Source organism: Perissodus microlepis, chromosome 22, assembly GCF_051167445.1.
Source record: "Perissodus microlepis isolate ML-2025 ecotype Zambia chromosome 22, ASM5116744v1, whole genome shotgun sequence".
Classification (NCBI taxonomy): Eukaryota; Metazoa; Chordata; class Actinopteri; order Cichliformes; family Cichlidae; genus Perissodus; species Perissodus microlepis.
Genome location: NC_140481.1, coordinates 16,600,054 through 16,626,645, shown reverse-complemented (window position 1 = coordinate 16,626,645; position 26,592 = coordinate 16,600,054). Strand labels below are relative to the sequence as shown.

At 40.7% G+C, this 26,592-nt stretch overlaps 1 protein-coding gene across 4 annotated transcripts in view; it reads right to left on the bottom strand.

Moving 5' to 3' along the window:
* kcnq4 (potassium voltage-gated channel, KQT-like subfamily, member 4) overlaps nt 1-26,592 on the bottom strand; it is a 52,206-nt gene that overhangs the window by 12,581 nt on the left and 13,033 nt on the right. For 2 of the 4 annotated variants that reach the window (XM_084919239.1, XM_084919235.1), the window contains exons 2-9: nt 8,290-8,380; nt 6,939-7,065; nt 6,481-6,656; nt 5,394-5,519; nt 4,568-4,678; nt 4,375-4,470; nt 4,178-4,266; nt 2,282-2,407 (exon numbers count right to left, since the gene is read on the bottom strand). In XM_084919239.1, the coding sequence (XP_084775365.1) occupies nt 2,282-2,407; nt 4,178-4,266; nt 4,375-4,470; nt 4,568-4,678; nt 5,394-5,519; nt 6,481-6,656; nt 6,939-7,065; nt 8,290-8,380 (942 nt within the window). Of the gene's footprint in view, nt 1-1,259; nt 1,317-1,892; nt 1,914-2,281; nt 2,408-4,177; nt 4,267-4,374; nt 4,471-4,567; nt 4,679-5,393; nt 5,520-6,480; nt 6,657-6,938; nt 7,066-8,289; nt 8,381-26,592 lie in introns of all 4 variants that reach the window. The other 2 variants (XM_084919238.1, XM_084919236.1) reach the window with 2 other exon arrangements.

Genomic DNA, 26,592 nt, shown 5'->3' with positions numbered 1-26,592 from the left:
TATAAAAGGTGTCTCATTAAGTACTCTATACCACTCACCACAAGTCAGCCCCATACGTGAGGTCATCTCTTTACAGTAGAAAAGCTATTTAGCAGCCATCCTCTACGGATGATTGACTCCTAACACTGCTGTTATAGCATGCACTTGTAGTCCAACCCAACACTATGGCCACTCACGTGTTCCTGTCACGGATCCATAAGGCAACACAAACATCATGCACCATCATGCGCCAAGTCATTCGCTCAAGAATTTTGTTTTTTACGATGATATACTCTTTGTTTTGCATGTGTTACAAGGTAGCCGGCCATTTAAATGAAAATATAAACAGCTTGGGAGTGTAGTTGGGAACCGCATTTCATTCAAGCAATGAGAAATGCTTTGGTTAGAGTAGAAGAAATGGGGGAGGTAGAGTGAAAGGAGTTTGCATGCTGCTGGGAAAGGTCGTAAAATGATTTGGATCCACTGAGGACCACGAACTTTACTGAATCTTTCCACAGCCATGCAGGAATATTGCATGCAATCAAAAGTATTTGAGCACTAAATAATACATTGTATGCAAACTAATATGACTAATATGAACAGGAAAGTGGAAAGCATGCTTAATCATTTAAGCAGTTTCTCCAAGAAGAGACTAAAAACTGAACCGACTAACTGAAATGAAAGCAGGAAGCAAGACTAGAGCATGACATTTATCAGACTTTTCAAAGAGTAAAAAGTCACTGATTTTTAAGGGAATACTCAATGTCCTCAAAATCCATGTGTTTAACTTGTCAGAGCCGTAAATCACCCACGACTTCTGCAGCGATTTTAACACATGGTTTCGTCGCTTCTTTGCCAAAACAAAAACATCCAGCTCTACATTCTCCAGCAATTACAATAAAGAAGAACTTGGAGAAATTTCCTCATATTAAAACATAGGAGAGCATGTTTTTATAATAAAGGATTCACGCAAGCATTTGTGGACCAGAACGTAGTGACTGTTTGAAGTTTCAGATGGCAGCTTGTTGATTGTTTAAAACAAAATGAAATGCTGTAGCATCAGCTAAGTCCTGCTATTTTAATTTAAGTGGTTACTGTTAAAAAAATTTCACATCAGACTTTTTTTTTTCCATGAACGAAACATTTAAATCACTGCACTGGCCCACAATCATTTGGGTGTTTCAGGCAAGGTAAGGAGGATGTGCCGTTAAAGGAGGATGCTAGGTATTGATCTGTGACAATTTAGCGTGCCCTGTGCACAGGCTTGTTGCCGTGGATACCTCTGCTTGCGGCCAGCGTGTATCCGGAAGAGACCCCGCTTTTTAGAGAGGAGTTGACTGGGGAGACACACAAGGCAGAGGGAGAGAGGAAGTGAGGGGAAGAGAGGAGTGGAAGAAGTGGGGGAGGATGGCGGAGAAGTCCTGGGACACAACCTGAGTACGTGTTGTTACCCGTGAGGATAAAACGCAGCAGAAGCAAGAAACGGAGAGAGGAGGGGTGAGGTGTAACATCTCAATAGTCCAAACAGCCTCTTCCCTTACCTTCAACTGGAAAATATATTTCTGAGAGGCAAGTTTGGATTACTGAGACACGCTCAGTTAGCAGTTAGGTGGGATCAGTTGGTGGGAAAGGGTCATACCAGGGTAGAAGGGAATGCTTCACCTGAGTATATTCATCAAGACAGTCCATTAAACATCACGGTGGGACAGCAGCTCCTCAATAACGAGACAATCCTACCAACAAAACTTAATATTCAAAAACCTTAATGTGCTTCGCTCTCATGCATAACTCCACTGTTTACAAATTAGATAAACAGCCCTGTGTTACTTTGGTTTGAGTTTATGCTAATGAATCTATCCCAGCTATGAATGCCCTTTACTCAACAAGCACATCTCATGACTTGGAGAACAAACCTGCATGGAACTTCTGCCTTCCTGAGAACAGATGGAGGATGGAGGATGGATGGCATGGAAAAGATACGATGGAAATAATAGGGGAAGAAAGATGAAGACAGGAAGAGGAAACTGGTGAGTGAACAGCAAGAGGTGGTGGAAATGGCAGGAGTATGCGCTAAAGCAGACAAAGATGCAGAGAAGCAGGAGGGCCTGCAACACAGTGGTCTCAGATCACATTAGTGAAGAACTGTTAGATAAAAGGCGTCCATGCAGAAAGCTCTGGAAGCAGCGTGTCTTTTGCATGTGTACACCTGCTGAGTGTATTGTTCTGTGTCTTATTGCCTACAGCAGGACTATAGGCAGACTTTTGTCACCCTGCCTGGATGTACTGTGAGGCTGTTGCGTACCTGTCCCCCGACAGGTAGGGGGAGCTGTAGGGCCGCAGCCCAGACAGCAGCGTGTGGTAGGAGTTGTGGAGAACCTTCTTGGTGTTACGCTGTCTCTGGAGGTGACTGAACAGTAGCGTCAGTTCTCTGACACCCACGTGCACAAATAAACAAAAAACACATGAACAAATGAACAAAAAGGCAACAAATGGAGGAAAAACTAACAAAAAGGCCAAATCGATGGTCCAAACGCTCAAAAGAAGAGGGATACATGAAAGATCTAAGATGTAGAGTACTGTGCAAATGTCTTGAGCCAAAGCTGATTTGTTTATATTTTGCTATGAAAATGGGAAATAGGTGCACAGAGATATTAAAAACACATGCAAACATACATGGAAACACAAAATACTAGGGAAAAGGCGAGCTTTCTTATCGAGTCTTTAAGCAGTCTTCAGTAATATTTCTTCAGACTCCTTGAAGGACATTCAAAGCTCTTCTGTTGGCTACCTTTTGTTCGGTTCTTTGTCAGCATGATCAATAATGTTGATGTCTGGGCTCTGGGGAGGCCAATCCATGACTGATAGTGTTTCTTTGTGTGTTTTTTATGCAGGTTTGCTTTCACTCAATAGGCAATGTGTTTGTGATCACTGCAATCCTGAAAAATGAAGCTGTTGCAAATCAGATGATTTCCATATGGTACTAAATCAGTGGGCTTTTTTGTGTTCATAATTCCATCAGTTTTGACACTTTTTGATCCTCTGGCTTAAATGTAGCCCCCAAACCATGACAGAGGATTCAGCATGTTTCACACATGGCTGTTGACACTGTTCTACCTCTCTCCTGACCTCCTCCATAAATTCTGACGATTCTAAACAAAATGCTAAATTTGAATTCATCCCTCCATCAGACCTGTTGCCACTGTTTTTCAGCACAGTTCTGGTGCAGTTTGGCATACCTCAGCCTTTTCTTCAGGTTTCCATTCCTTAATAATGGCTTCTTGGCAGCCACCCTTCCACTGAGACTACTTCTGATGAGGATTTAGTGAACAGGAGATGGATCGACTGAAGGGCCAGATGCATCTCTTAAGTCCTGTGTCAGGTCTTTGCTGGATTTCTTCCCCATTTTAACAGCCATAGCTTTCAGATACTGCTCATCTGCTACAGATAGTTGTATTAGATCTGCCATTTGTCCACATGTTCAGTTTCTTTAAACTGATACAATTTAACCTTGGTTCTTTGTCGTCTGTTAGACACAGAAGCAGAACTGGTTCAGCGCTTTATTTTTTTTTTTTTGCTTGAATGATTCGTAGGACAATGTTAAGTGGCTTAAGAAAATAAATAAATAAACAAACAAAGCATTCCTCTGATAATTGCCAGGTAACAAAACATAAAGAAATGAGGAGTAGTTCAAGACTTTGCACAGTACTGTACATGTGTGAAGAGTAAGAATCGGGCAGTGCAAGTCTGACTTAATTTAAATGTAAACAGATGCACGTGTCTCTTCATGTTTCTCAGGTTCCCCTCCTTTTAAGCAAATAAAAATTAGTCAAATTAATACATAAATGCAAAATGTAAGAAACCACTGCGTAGAAGAAAAATCTGTAAAAATAAACGAGGTGGCAGAAATCTTAAATAATAAATGGAGAGCAAATCAAAATCATTTCTGTCACTACAATCCTCAGTTTAACTGAGAGAGGGTTGCAGGTAGCAGACATGACGTGTGCAGCGATATGAACGCATGAGCAGAAACCAAACTACAAACTTCTCTACATGTTTCAGGATTTGCTTTTTGAGAAATGTTCTGATGCAACTCTAAAATCTCTGTCTGCCTTTACACTCCAACCAAACACGGCCAAAGGTGCCCGCAGATTTCTGATGGCTGAATCCACTCAGTGCTCAGCCTAGTAGGAGCGCCTACCTGAAAGAAGGCAACATGCTGTCGTAGAAGTACCAAGTAGCTGTTAGATAGGAGTGTTTGGCATCTGTTGAGTAGAGACGCCATGCAGCCTGAAGAAAAAACATAAAGCGATAAAAACAGCGAAAGTTAGCAGCCTGTGTGGTTTCCTGCTTGAGTGCGAATGAAACAGCTTTTGAGACTCTTGCTGTGGCCGTCACCTGTATCAGGTTTGCTGCTGGCATCCTCCTCTTCTCAAAGTGTTTCTGCCTGTGTTGCTCTTGAACCTTTAAGGCAAAGCCTGACCCCAAAATTCCCTGAGGGTCAAAGATCAAATTAATGTCAGGAGTGCAACTCGTGACTTTGGGCAATGCCGAAGGAGTCACGAACTGTGAGTAAATATAGGAGACTTACAGCAGGCAGGGCAAAGAAAGAGACTCCCAGAAGAGCAAAGCCGGCAGCTAGGAGCCGTCCCTGCCACGTATGAGGGGTCTTGTCACCGTAGCCAATCGTAGTTAAAGTTATCTGAGTAGAGGAAGAAATACAGATCTCGAGCTCAAAATAGGAGAGGCCTAATAAATTGCCAGTTTTCAAAAACTGCACTGACATGTTGCACTGTTTCTTTTACAAAGAGCAAATTATTTCAAGCATATATTCACGAAAGCTGAAGTTACTCCCACAAAAAAGATCTGATATGAAAGTGCACTCACTTCCACCCGTGATTTCTGTCAATTTAAAAACCACAGCAATCTTTCATGACATGTTTTGCAGTGACTAGAAATCACTGTGAATTATCTCACGCTGAACCCTCCTCTAAGACTAAGAGTGAGAAGTTTAATAGAAGCTCTGTGGATCCACGCCAAAACTTAATGGGCTCTTCTATTGCTCTTGCTCCATTGTGGAACTCAGCCTGGCAGATTTTTTGCAGTCTTGCTGACAATCAGACAGACAAAATGCACAGCTCACATACCTAAAGGTTTGTGAAATGCACATTCAGATAACACAACACAACAATCATTCACCTACAGCTGAGTCTTCTTTAAACAAACTGGCCAAAAACAACACATTTACCACCTCCTGAATCTTAATTTATAGATCCCAGCGGTCCTGTGATATTTGCAAGCCCTCGATTATGTTTATGTCATCTGGGTATACTCGAGCATTTGAATCACAGATGATAAGATGATAAAGGGATGTTTGCAAAGGGAGTCCATATATGGGCACAGTTAGCAATACTCACAGTCCCCCACCAGAGGGAGTCTGCATAAGTGTTGAAGTCTGAGTTGATGTCTTTCTCTGCCAGGTAGACGAGGAAGGAGGCAAAGATCAGGACCAGGAAACCTATGTACCAGGCTGTGATCAACTCCTGTGAGACAGACAGTGGTATTAGTCACACCTGTCAGCAGCATCACAATCCACCACAGTCTCTGCTGTATCTCTATTATCATTATGGGCTAAAATCTCATCATAATCACATTTGGCTTCCACTTTGACTTTGCTGCTCTGACAGCTGAAGCATCAATTCATCACCATTATCATCATGACAGCCGTATATACGTGTTCTCCAACCGAATGCTGGGTGACAGGCGATGAAGTCAGCACAACAAGGTAACAGCTAATTTGCCAGAAATGAGCAGCGAGTTTGATGTTTGAGGCCTGTGAATGTAATCAAACAACGGCGGGTCATCCATTAGAGTCACAAGATATTCCTTAACGCTGAAAGCTATTGAGATATTTATCCCATTAGTTCCCATCATGTCATTGCGGGCCTTTTAATGGCAGCCCTCAGCCTCCTCTCTGCTCATATAATAATCCATAATGCTGCAAGTGGCTAGTGTGTATTAGCTTACTTTTCATTTTCAGTGTACAACTTAATCAATGAAATGTTATTGCTTAAACATAAACCAGATAAACAGTGTTTACATGGCAGAACATGTGTATGATGAGTTTGGACAACGTACACCACCACAGTGGATTTTAAATCAAACAATCACCATGCCACTGAAGTGCAAATTTCACTTTTACTTGAAAGTTTTTACCAAGGGTAAAAAAATGCAGATGAAATTTTGCATTTAGTGACTGAAGTGTCGATCCCAGGGGCATCATTGAAAGCCATGTTTCCTCCTTGCTTGTTCGTGGGTTTCTCCACCTCCAGTTTTGACTTCAGTAACTGAAAAGCTGCTCTGTTGTGCTGAAATTAAGAAACTGATTTGGCCATTGTTTGATTTGAAAAACTCTTATTTAAGCTACTTTTGAAAATCTTACTTTGTGTCACCGTCCAAAAACATAGGGACCTAACTGCATATTTATCAGCCTCTCATTCCCACCTTGCTGTGAGCATACACCACGGAGCCCAGAAGTTTCCAGGTGCCTCCTCGTCGGTCCATGCGTACCATACGCAAAATCTGAAGAAAACGCATGCTGCGCAGGGCGGACGTAGCAAAGATGTTGCCCTGCGTGCCTGCTGCAATCACTCCCAGTGACGCCACGAACACAATGAAGTCTAGAGAGAAGATGTTCACATCATGACAAGAAAGAAACAGCACCCGAGGGATACTTTTATATGAATACATTAATAGTTTCATATATTTTCCAGCGACATAATGTAGCTATTATAGAGGCAATTCCCATAAGAGGAGAAACATCCCTTACAGGCTCCTTCTGTGAATTATGAAATTTCACCCCCTCTTAATGCCATAAATGTCAGTGGTTCCAACTTTAAGCTGCTTTTTCAGCACCAAATCAGTAGAAAACAGGTGGAAAACACAAATAAACACACTCTAACCTATGACACAAAAAGGCTTCCTGGCAAATTTCAGTCGTCCTTTCCATCCTCGGTATCTGCAGCAACATCCGGCTGCCCAAACCCTGATGAAGTACTCCAAGCCAAACACCACGATCATGACAAATTCCTGCAAGCGACACACACAGAGTGAAAGAGGGGTCAGTTATGTTTGTTCAACTAATCATCATTTTACAGGGTTCCCATTAAATTGTTAAACCAGTGTCACGCTCACCAACTGCCTCCCAAACAGAGCTGTCTATTTTATTCAAAGTAGCAATCTGGTGTTTATGTGCCCAACGTCTATCAAGTTGCCAGTGATCCATTTTGATCATGGTTATGTTCAGCTTGTGCTGTAGCCACACGCTAAACGCCTTTTTCGGCAAAAGGACCATGTTACCTTTCAAGTGAACTCAACACAGCCTCTATGTTGAGAGACCACAAAGAAAAACAAAAGGAAAAATATCAGTGCTGTGGAAAGGATCATGGTAACATGAAAAGTACACAATATGTCACACTGCATGTGATGAACATCTAGCTGGGAAGTATATTTTACATTTACAGTAACACATGAACTAATGTGAATCTTCATAACATGATTTACATTCCCTGCACTCTGTTTATTAAACCTTTCCCATGATAACATTTTAAAGGTCTTTGCTGAGAGAGAAAAACCGTAGCCTGGGATATTCGTGTCATATGTTCAGTTTCTAAACTGAAAATTTAACAGCTTTAGAGTTCTGACTCAAGTCAAACCATTTTCCACGCGTCTTTCCTGCTTTCAGGTTTCTGGACCGTGCAGACAGTTTATAATGCGCTGAACCAATCTGTCATTAGAGCAAATGTTCATGCAAGTAAAATCCACTAATGGGTGATTGTCTGCTAATGGCCAGGTGATTGATCGAAAGAGTGAAGGGAGGGAATGTGGAAGTGAAGAGTACTACCATTAAATAACACGTTATGAAGCGCAAGGTGGGAAGAGAGAGGGGAAAAAGGTGGCTGAGAGAGGACGAGTCAGGTTAGGAAGGAGGAAAAGGGTGTCCATTACCTTTCACTAAAGCAGCTGAAGTACAGAGGAAGAGAGGAGATTAAGGGATAGCTATTAGGATTAGTGCATCATGTCTGTGATTTCCTGCGCAGTCAACAACACCTGAATCCTCCCACCTGCTTACATGGCTATCTGCGCCGCTAACGGTAAAGAAAAGCACATACGCAAGCACACATGGATGGACTGCAGCAAGTGAGACGGCATGCATGCAAGGACAGCGTGTGATGATGTGCACTGGAGCTGCCATAAATGTGTTTGTATAAGTATAAATAAGAGGGCAAACTAGAGGGAAGAAGGGGGACCTACCAGGATGAAGAGACCTTGGTTTGCGGCTTTCTGGTGTTCGGGGATGGTGGAGAACACGGACAGCACTAAGCAGCTGAACACCAGAAGAAAACTGAAACACACACAAAAACACACCAGTTACACACACAGTTCATTACATATATTGTTTAGTCTCTGCATGATTAACCACTAACACAAAAAATTACTGCACACAAAGCAGGAAAACACTTGCTGATCTGTAACACAATGTCATATTCAGTGAGTAGGACAAAAATCATTAGATATCATTAAGCTAATTGCAGCAACTCTGTGCACAACCGTCTCTAGGGTTTACTGACAATGGTTTGAAGAAGAGAAAATATCCAATGAGCAGCAGTTCTCTGAGTGAAAAAAAAGTGAGTATATAAAAGTTATGAATAAATAAATGTTTAAATTTTATTTCATTTTCATATTTAATTGTATTTTTATTTTTATTATCAAAAAATGTGGTCCACATACAAGCCAGAAACTATTTCATTCTGTTGTGAAACATCCTGAATAACTCTGCGAACGATCAATGAAATCAATAAAACAGCTAAAGATAAATCAGAAGACAAGAAAAACAGCCGCAATCACTTGATCTTCTGAGTGTGGTTTGTGTATCAGAAGTACTGCTTATTCCTGCCATAAACCTTTATTGTGACATGCTAATGATATTTTAGTCTCGCTCTCCACTCGCAGCACATATAACATCCACATATAACATCACAGTTATATATATATATAATCATATATAATCATCAGGAGTATATATATGATTATATAATATAATAAAAATTCAGAAGGGTTGGTCTCATGGCACATGGATAATATAATTATTATTATTATTATTATTATTATTATTATCATGGATAAAATAATAAAATAAATAATCTAAAATAATCTTTTAGATTAGGACAATAGCAAATGGAAACCTGCGGTTCAGCTAGGAAAAAAACTTCGCCCCACAGAAGTAATGGCCACTTGAGCTGAAGAACTCCCCTGAAATTAAACACAACATAAATTCTGACTGATTCTGTCTCATGCTTAAGCCGCTCTCATCTTAATATAAACACTTAATTTTTTTCAGTGTCTCTGCAGATGTGGGAAGTCAGAATTTCCATCACTAAGTTCAGGACAACTGTTAGGGAACATTTTAAAATGCCGAATCTATTATCACGGTAAAGTTCTAACATGCAGACATTAGCTGTTAACATCAAAATATTTGATGCCATTCAACAATATTTTCCTCACTACGCACAGGGCATCAACTCTAATTTCATGTTATTGTGTTTCTGGAATTGCGTAGGGCCTAAAAGAGGAAAACACTGGCACTACTGTACCTCACTGTCCCACTTAACAGGCGGAAAAAGTTATTGTTAGATTCAATGTAAGTGCGATTAAAGGAGGCTCAGCATGCTGATTATATTAGAAAATAATGTTTCTTTTTATTTTCATTATCCGTTAATGATGTTATTGTTTTTATATATATATAATTGGTTCCTCAAGAGAGCTACAATGAATTTATTTAATCGCATATTCTCGGTGAGACTAAAAACTAACTGTCAGACAACCACAAGAACTTCATTACCCACACCGAGATTACCTCAACAATGGTAAGATTATCACAGATCACCCCAATAGCGTGATGGAGCTCAGCTGCTTTGCTTTTGGCTTTAACCACATACTGCAACTCTGCAGCTCCACAACATGATCCACAGCACAATAACAGTGAACATGGAAGGACCATTTGAGAACAAAGTGGGTAAAAGATACAGCAAAAAAGAGCTGAGAGAAATGAACAAACACACAACCACTCCCTGGCTGCCCTTTGTGCCATTTGAAATCTAGAACAACAAGGCAGGATTATCCAGGTGGCAGCTGCTGGTCCAGCTGGTCAACATGTCACAGCCCAAAGTTAGAGAACACTTGCTGGACCCCAAACCAGTTCTCAAAGCCTCGCACAATGGTGCCCTTTATCTTCAGTAATACGATCAACAAGTCTCTAACTGGGCTAATGTGTGAGAAATGAAATGCATTTAAAGCGTTTGCATTAAAAAGCTGCTTTGCAAAACAGCAGCAGGTCAGACGACAACAGCTGAACTGAGAAGCACACAAAGCCTGATCTGTATACCGTTTCCACTGAGAAATGTTCCACTGGGAAAGAGGACAACAGCCATGTGAAACAAAAACAAAAAGAAACTGGAAACCTATTTATGTTCAGCAGAAGAAGAAGAAATGATAAGAAAGACCTGATTTGTCTCAGTCCATCACCATCTCTTCGGTTCACATGAAGTGTAAGAAAACATCAAAAATAACAGGCAGGAGCAAGAATAAATGAGTAGATCTTTTTTGTGACCTCTTGACTGATTGATCAGGAAAAACTAACAAATGTCCAGGGAAGACAGCACAGATAGACAGGAGGCAATATGTGGATTTATTTCTTTGGAAGAATATACAGCTGAGAATATACAGCTGCACATAGTCATTCATTACTATATTAAAAAGCTGTAGCAAGTCGACGTAGATGAGGCTACATTGACATGTGCATGGGTATATTTTTAAATGGGGGCTTTCTGCTTTTACTCTTTAAATCGAATGCACACAAACACCGTCTAAAACACATCTCCCTCCACACGAAAACTTTAAAAACTACATCAAGCGCTGCCAAGACCACGCCAAAGCGACTGTATGTATATAACTGTAGGCCAATCAGAAGCCTGGGAGGAAATAAATTATTAGGTGAGCAAAGCTGGAGCATAGAAGAAGTGTTTGCAATGATGTTGTACTATTTCTAAAAAATAGTGTGAACGGGTTAAAAATATGGTCTATACTAAAAAGTAAATTAAGTGTGTGAAAGTGTTGAAAGAGTATGTTTCATTGGAAATAATTTATCTGAATTTCAGGAGCAGGACCACACATTCATCCTTTTTGGCGTTCTGTCGGCTTTTCCTCGCTCCCTTTTTCAATTTATTCACCTCTCATTAGTGCATGCGGATTGGCCCGGCCCAATGCTACTCCCCTCTGAGGCCTTTCCCCAAAACCACAGGCTCAATTCATGCTCACGCCTCCTACAAATGAGGATGTGGTCCCAGCTACTGAAAAGTTATTTAAGACAAGTGAAAAGACCACATTTGGAACATGACGACAGATGAAGAGGAACTTATTAAAATCAGACAAAAAGGGTGGCTAAGTACTGCTTTAAAGGGCTGCTATAACCCCACAGCAAGAAGGTCCTGAGTTCAATTCCACCATCAGGCCGGGGTCTTTCTGTGTGGAGTTTGCATGTTCTCCCCGTGTTTGCGTGGGTTCCCTCCGGGTACTCCGGCTTCCTCCCACCGTCCAAAGACATGCAGCTTGTGGGGATAGGTTAATTGGATAATCCAAATTGCCACTATGTGCGAGTGAATGTGAGTGCGAATGGTTGTCTGTCCCTGTGTGTTGGCCCTGCGACAGACTGGCGACCTGTCCAGGGTGTACCCCGCCTCTCGCCCTATGACAGCTGGGATAGGCTCCAGCGTCCCCCACGACACTGAAAAGAATAAGCGGAAGCGAATGGATGAATGGATGGATTAAACATAATAAATATAATACGTTAAATATAATGGAAAGTATATAATAAGTATATACTTCCCAATTATTAATAAGTATATAATAACTAAATATATTTTACAAATTTACAAAATGTTAATAAATTATAGAGACTGGCTGATTTTTGCGAATTTTAAGACCAATACTGACACCAATATTAGGTGATTTAAAACTCTGATATTCCAAAATATCGGCTGATTTTCTTTCTTTTTTTAGACACATGAAACAATCAGATTTGTTTGAGTTTAGTTTTTTATTTACTTGTTCACACTCTGCCTGACTTTTCTTGGATCAGCTGACTGTGTCTCACAGGAAAGTTGGAAAGTGCTCTCTGGTAGAAAAACGATGCAACCCCAACACTCGTAACACGGTTTATGGGTGCTTCTCTCATTTCTTCTTTTCTTTCTTTCTTTTTCACTTATTGGCCGTTAGAAATTTCAATATAAAAACAGCTAATTATCAGCTGATAATATTAACCTTCATTATCAATTTAGCTGATTAAAATCCAGCAGTAAAGATTTAGTTGATCTGAATGGTCTAACTCGTGCTCTCGTAAAAAAAAAAAAAACACGTCTCACTTTCACTCTTCTCAACTGAATGTGAGATGTGAGTCAGTGAGCGACTTCTCAGATTGTTTTTGTTTTGTCTGCCTGCCCAGCCGCAGTTTCCCAATAGTGAGACAAATAGAAAGACAGAGCAGATCTTAGACAGCTAGAAAGACACCGGACACCACGCGTGAATAAACAGACACCTCCTAATTACCATTGTATATTTTTTAGCCCACTGATGCGTAAACAGTGCTCCAGCCACAGAAGGGATAGTTTGAAAAATACACTGAGATGACTCTCGGCAAACAATGCATTTTGGTCATTCATCAGCTGAGCAATGTGCTGACTAAACCCTCTCCTTCCTCTCCAATTAACTCAAAGCGTTGTGTGTAATACGTTGAGGAGGAGATTCGTTGGAGCAGCATTTCAGGGGGGTTCATTGACGTGTGCTTTATGACAGGAAACAAGTTAGAGCACAGACAGCGGGATCGACAGCTTGACTTTTACAAAATGCAGACACAACATTCCCGTAGAAACACAACTCTGCATTTACCTCAATACAATACTATCCCTTGCATACAGCAATTTCTATACAGTTCAATGAGTCATCGTATCCGTTTCTACAACCAGACTGCATATTTATAAAATCTACTTCTGCTATGATGCAACAAACCCTTCAAAACTCATCTCATCCTGTTCACAAGCCACAGATGAGCATTAATATCAGACAAACGTACATGTAGCATTAAAAGACCCAAGTAGATTTTATATCAAACAGTCGTTTGATTTGAAGCACAAAGTGCAGAATTTGAGCTTTAATAAAACTATTTCATTAACTATTCATGAAATACAGGCTCCAAATTGTTTGATTCAAAATCCACAGTGGTGCTGCAGAGAGGTAAAGTTACATAAATGGTGTGGACATTATCACATTTTCTCCAGTATGTTGGATATGTACCCTTATCTGTCACAACATTAAAACAAAATGTCAAGGAGGTCCCCCCTTGTGCTGCCAAAAATAGCTCTGACCAATCAGGGCCTGGGTGTAGAGCCTCCGTAGGTCAAGATCGCATCAACATCTGGGGTGAAAACCTCAAGTGCTCCTCAATAATACTCCTGAGTATTTCTGTTCTAATAGGGGGGCTGCTGCCTTCGGGGAGAGCTGTTGCCATGCAGAACTCTGCTCTGCGTCTAATATATACATTAACCCTATGACCCCAGGTTTCCCAGCAGAGCATTGTAATGAGTGAATAAATGTTATTTATTCACTTCACCTATAAGGAGTGTGCCTGATTGGTGCAAATGTCAGAGGAAAATAAGATCCTAAAATCACTAAGCACAAAGTGTTACTCCCCCTTTCAGTTTCCCTCCATTTTTTCTGACCACCAACCCCACTTAGCTCCTTGGCTCAAATAAAGACAAAAATCCTTTGAAATAATTCACTGATATATTGTTTATTACTAATACAAATAACAAAGCTATTTGGATGACAATGCTGACTAGTGCTTGGGAAAATATAATATGCCCAAATTCAGTCAAAGAGACCACTGATACTGCATAATATCCAGATTTTTAAAGTTATCTGATATGTATGATGTCCTTTTTCATTGCCTTCACTTTTACGTTCTGTTACGGCTCTTCTATATATTTAAGAGGCCTGTTAAGATCCACCAAGTAGACGCATTTGCTTCTTTCTACTTATGAACATTAAGATATAAATGCATAATCAAGCAAAATAGACGAGCAGACAGTTAGGCCACGCATGATGAATATCGAGAGGGAGTCACATTTCTGCTGAAGGCACATTTCTCCATCCACCCCAGTATCACCACACACCATCACGCCCTCCCTTTCAGGGAAATGTCAATTAAGAGCAAAGCATCAGTTGAAATCCACCAATTCAGCATGGTTGGCCTCATGGGACACTGAAAGAAAATTGACTCAGCTTTGACTTTAACCTGCCTCAATAAAGTACCCTTATGTTGAGGTTATTTTTTTTAAAGAGATTCAAAATGGATTTAGATGTAAGAATTTTGAGAAGAAAGAACAGAAATGTCAGAGTAAAAATGCTCTTTTGAGGTCGGCATTAAAGATATAGTTTTTTATGAGGTAGAGATCAAAGTGCCGTTGCTTTACATATTCAGCACAGGATGATGACAGGCCCGGGTAACCTCAGAGGAAAAGAAGGTTAAAAGCACATTATAAATAAACATACATCCAGTCCTGTGAAAAAGAAAGTTTTCACAGCACTCTGTGCAGTCCTGTACAGCCCATGATTCAGCAGCTTATAAAACCACCTTTGGCAGCACTAACTTGAAGTAATCATTTTTTGTTTGACTCTCACATCGTTGTGGAGGAATTTTGGCCCAGCCTTATTTACAAACCTTCAGTTCATTGAGGATTGCAGGCATTTGATTATGCACAGCTCTCTTAAGCTCCCACTACAGCTTTTCAATGAGGTTGAGGTATGGATGTTTACTGGGCCTTTGCAGCTCCTTGATTCTTGTATTTTTCAGACATCCAGCTGGAGATTTGCTGCTCTGCTTGAGAGCGTTATCCTGTCGCATGACCCACATTTGACTTGTGTTCTTCGAGGTCTTGGTCGACTCAGGTCATGTGGCTACTTCCACCATCATTGTGACACTTGATGTGTTTGTGCTAATATGCGGTGTTCTCCTAACTTGGTGCTGTACATTATGGCCAAACATCTTCACTTTGGTCTCATCTGTCCAAAGCACATTGTTCCAGAAGTCTTGTGGCTTGTTCAGATGCAGCTTTGCAAACCTAAGCTGAGCTGCTATATTCTCTTTAGAGATAAAAAGGTTTCCTCCTGGCAACTCTTCCAAACAACCCATGCTTTTGCAGTCTTTCTCTAATGGTACCATCGTCAACTTTAACATTTACCATGACGACTGAGGCGGGTAGATTCTGAAATGTAGCTCTTGGGTTTTTTGCAGACTTTGGGGTGAATTTACTGGGACGCCCAATCATGGGTAGACTGACTTATATGTTTCTGCTTGTGGATGATCAAAGTGTTTGGATGGCCTATCTATCTGAGATTGCTGCTGATGTCGTTCCTGCTTGGCACTGTGTTAACACACACATGAATGCTCCAGACAAGAAGCCTACCAAGACTTCCGCTTTTATAGCGATGCTCACACTTATTATTTATCAGTTAATCAAGTGGATTTGATGGTTGTTACTTAATTCCTATAGTGAGTGTGTACTTAATTGTTTTCCACAGGACTGCAAATGTGTCCTGTGAAAACTTTCTTTTTCATATGAGTGTAGATGTTTCACATCAAAAAGATTGCCATGATGTAATAAATACAATACATTATGTAAGTGAGCCACTCAATAAGTTTACTGAAAGGCTGTCTGCTCAAAGGCTTAGTAATTGCCCCAGAAGTTTATAAAAAGAATAATGCATGCTCTGCTTTGTACAGAGAATATCTGACTTTTCTCCAAAATCCAAGAGTGTAATTTGTCTCGTGGACACGGTGGAAAATCAAGAAAAATGCAAGCACAGTAAGAGAGGGAGAGATAGAGAGACCAAGAGAGAAAGAGAAGCATCTCTATGCTGAAACTCTAAAGATCCGTAATACAGCCCACAAGCCTCTGTATGTATAAAGTGCACAGAATTTGGCTCTGGGCCTTTAGACCTCCAGAGGGTCATTGGTCTGCTGTTGGGGCAGACAACAAATGAATGTTCGGCAGCTCGCAGAGCAGGAAGATTGCTTTTAATGGAAGCTAGGCAAGGTGCTTTTACTGCTGTTTTCCTGTAAGCATACATAAGTGAAAAAGGAGTTCTCACATTACTTCAGCCGGCCTGTGAGTACGCTGAAGTGAGATAAAAAGGTGTTACCAGCTCTAATAAACATACATGAAATTGTGTATTGTTTCATTACACTGTGTGTGCATGTTAGCACTCTATGCGTACACCAGCCAGTATACCAGGTCGAGAGAAACAGAGCTGGATTGTGGGAAAATGCAGGTTTGATTCAATCACGACTTGGTGATAAAGCAGCTATCAGTTACAGAAAACAGAGGAGGGGGAGGACGAGGAGGCGGCAGTACAGAAGACAGAGAAAGAAAAAGAGATAATCTACCTACCTAAAGTGAAAGTGAAAAATAGTTCCACAATTTCAGTCAGTGAAGGGAAAGAAGTTAAAGAGAAGCAGGAGAATAAGAGCAGGTGAATATGGACATAAACCGAAAGGGCCATGGGGTCACGTCATAGTACCTATTACTGTACATGTGTGTGTCTGCGTGTTTGTGTGGACGGCGCCGGCCTGGATCCCTGAGGCTCTGACGACGACTCTCAGGCATTGACCTGCAATCTGTGCACATGCTGCAGGTGCACAAACACAAATAACAGCACGGTCCAATTATTGAACACACACTTGCAGTGACACCTTCTGCAAGGGCACGCACTGGCAAACATATAGACCGGCTTGAACAAATGCTCAGAAAAGCTCGGTTGGAACGTGAGATTTAATTATAGTCTGACAAACACATCAGAATCTATGTCAAATGCCACTGTGGCAATTTAGCATATCACAGTTACACGTAATGGGGACACAAAAAGAAAACTACAATAAACACAGTTCTAGACTTTCATTGGACTAACGAGCTGTGCCTGGAGAGGAAAAAGGTGAAGCAGCAGGGAGTGAAAAGGAGGAGGAAGCGTGTCGTCAGCAGAGAAAAAGAAGAGGGAGAGACTGGAGAAAGGTGGAAACGGTAGAAAGATATTAATAGCATTTCACTCTCCTTAAATAGCGACTGCAGGGAAAAAGTGCGCAGGTTGGCTGCACGGCACCAAGCAGGCCAGCCTCCGGGCCTATTGGTTACCCCACCCCTTCCCCCTACTCCTACTCCTTCTGGGACAGCAAACTTTTTAAGGCAAAAAAAAAATGCAAACAAATGAGATGAAATGTGCTTTTTCACAAGAAAAGAAGCTGACTGAGCAATTCATAGGTTCTTGTACTGGCACACCAGGAAAGGCGGGAGCTGATGTGTGTGGTGGCAGCAGTGGGGTGTGTGTGTGTGTGGGGGGGGACATAAGTGTCTTGTGCAGGAACAAGAGGAACACGTTTGTTTTCCTCTGAATGCTACAACCTACAGGAATATTAGACTAGATAAATTATTTACATCTTGAGAGGTCAAGACAGAAGCGGTGCTGTGCAACCTTGGCAGTTTGCATCACGAGATGTGGCGCTACCTGACACTTGTGCCCAAACAGTTTGTTTTACATACGCAGGCTCCTGCTGCACGTTCCCATTATGTTCTCTCTCAGTCGCAGGCCAAGCCTGCTGCAAAGCCAGACAATCAAACGTAGTCACCAAAGAGCCACTGACTGCCACGCTGTTCCACTGTCTGTACACAGATGATGAATTTTAAACAGAGTGCCAATTAGACTGATGCATTTTCCCTGCTGGGGAATGTCACTCCCAGTCATATACACACACACACACACACACACACACACACACACACAATTAATGTGACATCACAGTGTAATTGAGTCCTTTGTTCCTTGCTTTTGATTCATTGAAACTATTCGTTTAGGTGCAGGAAGAACAGAAAGCTTCTTCCGTTCCCTGGATGTTTGCTCCAGGCTCTCACTGACTGTGAACATGAAATTTAGCTTAAAGGATTATTGAAAATAACAGCGCACTTTTAAAAGGCCACATTTCTTTAATGGTTTTACTGTGTGTCTGAATATCAGTAACATAATGGTTTCAGTGACTCTCCACCAGAGCATCAGGTCTAATTTGTTTGTTTTTTTAAATCCGCAAATTCCAAGGGACATTTCCAATATTTATTTAGTTGGTTTTCCAACAATTTATACTTCCAAGACATATTTTCAAACCTTATCATTTTGAAAACACTTGACTTTAAACTCCCTTGTCTATTTTTCTCCACTTTTTTTCCATTGCTGTCAGGATTAAAGTTGAAATATGAGCTTAAGACTGTGCACCTCTTAAAACCACAGCAGATATCCATCCCAGCAACAGTCGGTTTATAATGTTTTAATCTTTGGCCTTTTTGTTTTCAACTTCAGTCCAAAACCTTGAGTTAAAGAACTCATAAAGGTACTAATAAACATGTCAGTTTTAAGAAAGGCCTAAGCAAACAGGTGGATGTGGTCTTACAGCGGATCCGGAGATGCTGGAGTTGCACACAAGCTGTCCTTTGGCTGCACAGCTTGAAGGTCCAGTTTATGGCATTAGTGAGACAGGTCTCTCACTCCAATTTATCATTTTTCGATGTGCACGGTTACTTGTGTGAAACGGCAACTTTGATCCTAAACCTGAACCTTTTCCTAAAATGACCAAAGTATGTTTTACATCTAACCAGTCAGTGAAAGTAAAACTGAAACAAATTAGCAAGTGACAAAATAAAAGCACACAATATGTAAAAACACACAGTCCCACTTTCATCTCATGGTTGACTTTTAAAAAATGTTTTTTCCTTTGTTACTTTGACCAGCGAGCAACACTTTGATTAACTGATCATTTCATGGACATTCAGTAGAAGTCTAGCAATCTTCACATAAATTATCGAGGACATGACCCTTGTGGTGTCAGTGGCTGCTCTGACCTTGACATTATGTGAAGACCTTACTGAAACATGTAACAGTTACATTTGAATGAATTAGAATGGCTTGGTTTCAATTTAATGCTCCTAGTTTTTAATTCCTGTTATTATTCTACTATGCTGAGTATTATTTCTGGTTGCATATGAGTTGATGGAGTTTGTTTAGTTCCCTCAGATTTTCCTCTTCGTCTTTCTGTGCAGAAGCTTTTTTTCTGTTCAAGGAAGATGTGAACATGCTCCAGAAAAGCCATCATCTTCTCTTCAAGTTGAAAACTGACTCAGACCAGTCAAATCAAAATCTGAATTTTTTGGGGGGATAATATGGACACTACATTATCCAAACTAAAAAGGAGAGGAACAGTTTAGCTTGTTATCAGCGCACAATTCAAAGGCCTGCATCTCTGATTGTATAGGGGTGCACTAGTGCCTATTAAATTGGCAGCTTTTATTTGGAAAGACAGATGCTGAAAAGTCACATGCAAGTATATATAACACATGCTCCCATCCAGATGATGTCTTATTCAGGGAAGGCCTTGCATATTTCAGCAAGACAATGCTAAACTGCATGCTGCATTTATTACAGAAGCATGGCTTTTGGTTTTCCTTTTTCAAATGTGAATAAAATAAAGTTTAATGAGATTTGCACATAATTGCCTCTGTTTTTATTTACATTTTATACAGCATCCACACATTTCTAGAATTGGGCTTGTAGCTCAGTGACATTTAAAGAAATTTCAGTGTACTCAGAAGAATCCAGCGATGTGAACAGAAAGTAAATAAAATTAAAGCCTCCTTTAAACACCAGTTATTCCACTCTTGCACCCGAGAGAGATACTGAGCTGAAGAGCGAGGGAGGACAGAAAGTGAAAAGAGACGGGAAAAAGAGGCAGCAAACACAAAGGTAGGGGATATAACACTGCTTATTGTTGGTGTTGCTGCTTTTATCTACTCTGTATGCTTATTTGCATTATCAGCAATGATTCACTAAACAAACTGATTTAAGAACTATTGTATTGTATTGTATTGTATTGTATCTTTATTTCAGACATATACAGAAAAAAACAATATATTCACAAGTACACATACTTGCATTTACAAATACGAATATATATGTAAATACACACACGTATGTGCTCAGATAAAACAAAAAAAAGAAAATAAATAAAATAAAACAAAGTCTAAATGACATGAAATGACAATTATTAGGTCTGAAATGGAGTAGGAAGAAGTATAACATACTTATTAATCCCTACCCCATGCTCAACATTCTATTGAATCCCACTATTCACCTAATTCCGATTGTGGCTCAAGAGTTGGGAGTTCGCCTTGTAATCGGAAGGTTGCCGGTTCGAGCCCCGGCTTGGACAGTCTTGGTCGTTGTGTCCTTGGGCAAGACACTTCACCCGTTGCCTACTGGTGGTGGGCCCGGTGGCGCCAGTGTCCGGCAGCCTCGCCTCTGTCAGTGCGCCCCAGGGTGGCTGTGGCTACAATGTAGCTTGCCATCACCAGTGTGTGAATGGGTGGATGACTGGTTGTGTAAAGCGCTTTGGGGTCCTTAGGGACTAGTAAAGCGCTATACAAATACAGGCCATTTACCATAATTCGCATCATCACTTACCACACACAATAAACAAGGAGAACATGTATAAACATAGCTACAGTGATAGATATAATTTAGATACAATTTAGTATAGTTATATATACAATGGGTGATCAACTTTATCAGTTTCATATTCTTCCAAAAGCAGTTTTCGAAACATCTTTATGAACTGACTAATGCTTGAACATTGCTGTAGGTCCACAGTAAAACTGTTCCACAGTTTTACCCCATAAATAGTAACACAAAAGGTTTTAACCTTTGTCCGTGCTTTAAGAGTCTTCAGATTTAATTTTCCCCTCAATTCATAGTCCCCTTCTCTGTCAAAAAACATCCTCTGTACATTTCCTGGTAACATATTGTATCTGGCTTTGTACATAATATTTGCAGTTTTATATTTTATAAGATCCATAAACTTCAGAATTTTTAATTTCAAGAACATGATGTTAGTATGGTCTCTAAATCCTGCTTTAGTAATCATCCTGATTGCTTTTTTCTGAATTTTACATAGTGGTTGAAGTGAAGTTTTGTATGTATTTCCCCAGATTTCCACACAGTATTCCAAATATGGCAATATAAGTGAACGGTAAAGTACCCGGAGTGATTTGGAAGGCAAAAAATGTTTAACTTTACTCAGTACAGAGATGCTTCTTGACAGTTTAGCTTGTATATGCTTTATATGAGGTTATCTATTATCACACCCAGAAATTTTGTATCAGAAACTTGCTCTACTTCAACATTGTTTATTAACAATTTTGCTCCGGCATCTTTTTTACAATTTCCAAATAACATAAATGTAGTTTTTTTCAAATTTAGTGATAACTTGTTTCTGTCAAACCATGTTTTCAGTTTAATCATTTCTTGTGTGACAATTTCCAAAAGCTGCTGTGAATTCTCTCCAGCACAAAAAATATTTGTATCATCTGCAAATAAAATAAACTGTAATATATCAGATGTTTTACATATATCATTGATGTAGAGGATAAACAGCTTTGGTCCCAATACTGACCCCTGTGGAACTATAATTAAGCACCGCCGTAATCTGTCTTGATGCAATCATCTTACACTTTTATATCTGTGCAGATGCATTAACTCATCCTGGAAGTCTGAGGGTTTTGTTTTTGTTTTTGTTTTTGTTTTACCTCTCATGCGCTACGCACACACATTTTGCGCGCTAATGTAGAGTCAGCGTATTCTGATGGTTTCCTGTGGCTCAGTGTTATGACGATTCATATACAGTATACAGTACGGATGGTTAGAGACTAAAGAAATATGTCTGATGTGGTCAGCTTTTTAAATAGTAAATGGAGTGAAATAATATTATAACCACAGACAGAGGGTCATTTTATGATGTCAGAGTGGTTTCATGGGGGCTGCAAAAGCCTGCGTGTGTATTTTATAACCAGACTTGGATTGATAGAAATTACACATGATTTTCTTTGTGATTGTTGAAATGTTTTCACCTCAAAGAAAATGTTTGTTTTTTAATATCTGGACAATTCAGCATAAAATTGTTTGCACGCATTATATAAGATTTATGTTCCTGTAGACAAAGAGGCTGGAAAATATAAACTGTGAGATTTATATAAACAATATTAGCAAAAATTATCCAGTAAGCTGGAAAAATAGTGACCTGAATGAGCTTATAATCAGGCTTACACACTAACCCACACTCCCACACACACAACCTCCCACTCCAGCCCAACTCACGAGGTCTATTGTCTCCTGAGTGGGTTTTTTTTCTAATCAATGAAGAGTATTATACAGAACTGAGAAGCAACCAGCATGGAGACAAAGTGCTGAGGGAGCCCTGACATTTAGCTGCTGTATTGTTACCAGGAGCAGGCCAATTAGCACAGAGCCTACAAACCCTTTAGTAGGTGTATGGGCAGCCACTTCACACACCAGTGTGCATCCATAACGCTGACATTTCACCAACACGAGCTCAGCCTTCACACAGCTTCCATCGGAGGGGCTGGAGGTTGATTAAGGGTGCTCACTGAAACCTTGTTTTTGAACAAACAAAACCTGGATATCTTGAAAACTTCTCCTAGAAGAGAAATTAGTCTTGCTCAGAAAACCACCGACTTCACAGGGGTTTATTGGGCATACATCCCCGTGACTCAAAACACATGTTCACACTACTCTACAGATACCCCTGCCCCCCCTTGACCGAAGCTATGACTGAATTTCAGGCCAATCATCATTACTCTGTGACACGTTTAATTTGGTTACTACGGCAGCGGGGATCTCCAGTGATGGATTACAAAGGGTCAGGGGCAGCTCTCAAGGATTAAGAAACAACACAAAGAAAGCTGTGACTGTAACATTTGAACTCGGTGTAATGGGATTGAGGCAAAGAGTGTGAGAAAGTGAAGACAGGTGGGACACAACTGAGGTGGTCAGCAGATCTCAAGAAGGAGCTGATGGGATTTAACCAGAAGTAAAGCTGGGGCCACCATTACCAAGATTTGAGCGCATTTAGAGAACTGCAATATGAGCAATGACCTCACCTAAAGTCACACAGGTTTGTTAATAATTTGTTGGGTCTGACCCTAAATTAGTGCAAATGTCATTATATCTTTTAAATTATATATTTGTCAGTATTTCAGTCAGGCTCATCAAGGTAACTACCATTTATTTCACATTTCCTCATCTGTAAGTGCTTTGACCTGACAGCCACACAAACATGACCTAAAATAGACTACTCCCATTAAGCAAAAAAAAATAAAAATACAAACATGAATTCTTTGAATAAACAGGAACTTTAAAAAAAATGCATTTATCCACTGCTTTGTTTAGTTTTATTTTTTAAAGGAAAGGGCAGTTACAAAAACGTGGAGTGAGGAAAAACAAGAGCAATGGCGTGCAGTAAAACCATCCCGCAGGAGCTAAACTGGGTAGTGACACATTATGTGTCTTAATCACGACTGACTGCAGGAAAGGCCCGCACTCCAACTGCCTCCAGCAACTTATTCACTGAGAAGCAGCATAATATTTTGGCCATCTATTAAATTGACACAAAAAGACAGCTACAGGTTTTCCACGTCAAATGAAGGACGCGCTGTCTCAATGCTGCTGCATGCTTTGCACTCCTACTTACTATTTTAAAGGCAAATATGGCTCCATGCAGCGCACCGAGTAGCCAGATGGTGTTCATATACCAGTAAAAATCTGGCTTTGAAAAACTATACACTCATCAATCAATATTCATTTCTAATAAGCACCCAAATGGACATGGGTGATTTTAAACAAATGCACTGTCAAAGCCAACATTTATAGCCTATAGCACATTTGAACACAGAAGTCGACCCAAAGCGCTTTAGCGACCGGCACATTTACATCCCACGACCCATCACACAGCGCTACACAGTGCACTACTGAAGCCTACCTAAGGTGTCATGGGGCAAGAAGCAGGGTACACCCTGCACAGGTTACCAGTCTAGACCAACACATAGAGGTATTCACACTTGCATTCATACCTATGGTCGATTTAGAACCACCAATTAACATAACATCCATGTGTTTCGAATGTGGGAATGTAATGTCTCTCTGTAATGAGTTTAGATCATTTTGCTAGTTTAGTCTGAACAAACTAAAAATGATTTCAAATGCATTAAATTGTATCACAATTAAAAATGCCGAATGATAGTGGCCTCTCAGTTGAAATGGGACAGACGGGTAGCAGCTATAGGTGTGATGAGTTCTCTAATGAAAAACTAGAGTCTGTCTCACTATTCATTTATTAATGTCGGTTCTATTGTTGTTATGGTTAAACACATGTATCCAGGTCGCATCACACGGAGGGGCTGCGCTGTGTTACTCCTCAGCTATCGCTTGCTGTCACACCGAATGTTTCTTTGTGTGCCTCTGCGTGGCTTTGTGTAACTGTCAGTGTCTCTATGTGTAATTTTAGGACAGAGTCCAGAGCCATTTGAAAAAGGCTTATAGTACATCACCCTCCAGTGAAGCTATTTTCCACACAGACACACCACACATATGCAGGGACTTTGCCATTTTCCATAACGACTTCCTGAGTTGCGCCACTAGCTACAAACATCTTTGGCAACACTGAGAGGTTTAACACTGGGCTGGTTATAATTTCTCATTGTACACTGAGCAATATCACAATCTGAGACAGTGGGTAAAAGAGCACAGTGAGTGCAGGCTGTGATACTTGTAGGGCGAAGGGCACCGCTCCTCACTGTACTACTTCGAGTAAACAGATGCTGATTAAATAAACACCAAAACCACTCTGTGAAAACTGTTGACCTTTGTTGAACGAATATAGCAAAGGCAGGATGTGTGCACTACTTTAACTTTCTCTTACATTTATCTAAACTATGAGCAGTGTAGTGTTATTTTTTTCCCTCTGACACACATCCCCCTACAGACTAACAAAAACATGAAGCAGGATGGAAAGCAGTCATCAAGCTCCCACTGTGGGTCCAACACACAGAGTCCCTCCTTCATGTTGCTGGGATGGAAATGCAAACACAAGTAAAAAACCCCGAAACTCAACATTTCTCTTCACGTTAATACAGAGGACTGATTATGTGATGCTGCTGAAACAGAAATACGAGAAAGTTATGTTTGGAGTAACTTTATCCGTAGCTGCTCCGTGACTTTCAATTTTGATCTTTTTCTGACTTGTTCACTCTCCCCTGCTCTTGAGAACGGACCACTTTCAAGCCTCTTAGTTACACATGCTCCCCATCTTTAACTCATTACAGCCAATTAGATGATAGCGGAGTAGATAACCCTTGTCTGCATTATTCATTCCTATACTGAACCTCAGCATACCTCCACATTACTCCAGCTCTCCTGCCACCCAGACGTGGTAGGTTGCTCTTCTTTCTCTGTTGTCCCTTCAGATTCTCCCTCAAACTGCCGACACTACAGATCTCTGTACTGGGACCAGTAACTATGTGCAGTGCCAGTTTTGCTAAGCATGGCACAGTCAGTGAAGAGGCTGCATAGTAAGCTGCGAAGCTTATGTTACATTGTAGCGCTTAATTTGTGCTGAATCAAATTTGAATGAAATTTGAACAGGATTCATTACATTAATGTTTAAAAATAATTTCAGGTTATGAAAATTGCCCTGAGCTTAACGACTTAACCTCTGCAGCTTCTGGGAACACATACTGGCACTGTAGGGTGTGCATATAACTATAAGTGCATATTATTTATGGACGCTCAAATAACTTGATTCTCCAACACATCAATGTAAAGCTCTATACTTTAGTCTGAGATGGTCAAGTGTTCTCAGCCTGATGCCACTTAACTTATGTTGTCTTTAGCGCTGCGTTCCATTTACCTCGGAAGTCAGATGTTGGAACTGGGAATGACCACGCCGCTGCAGCACGTTCACGGCTAGAGCCTGGTCATTGTTCCACGTGTGGATCATTGAGCGAGCCACAAATTCTGCACACGGGCAGCACAAAGTTTTACAGTTTTACTACTGTTTACATGCACTGCTGCCATCTTGGATTGTGAAGATGGGTCTGGTGTTTCTTCTCCTACTCCAACTACCAAGTTGGAAATCTGACTTGAGGGGCTATCCCAGTTGAATATTCGCACACCAATAAGGCAGAAAACCAGCTGCTTAATATTTACAGTTCTCTAGTGCTACCAAACACAACTTTGAACCACTTGAACCAAACTGGAAAGTGGATTTCTGGGGGAGTCCTGTGGTGTACGGCAGCCCCTTTGGCTCCTCTGACTCTTTGTTGTGTTTCTCGAGCTTGGCTGGCACTGTTTTTTGTAGTGTGACAGGGCACACTGTCCTGCAGGGGAAGCGGTTGTCCTTACAATAAGAAGGTGTGCTCGGTCTCCAAGAGTGATGGGTGGCAGATGTCAAAGCAACATCCAGATAGATGCCAGGACCCAAAGCTTCCCAGCAGAACGCTACAGTGTAACAAACTTATTACTGTTACTGACGTCACGCATCAGCAGTTTTAACGTTTCTGT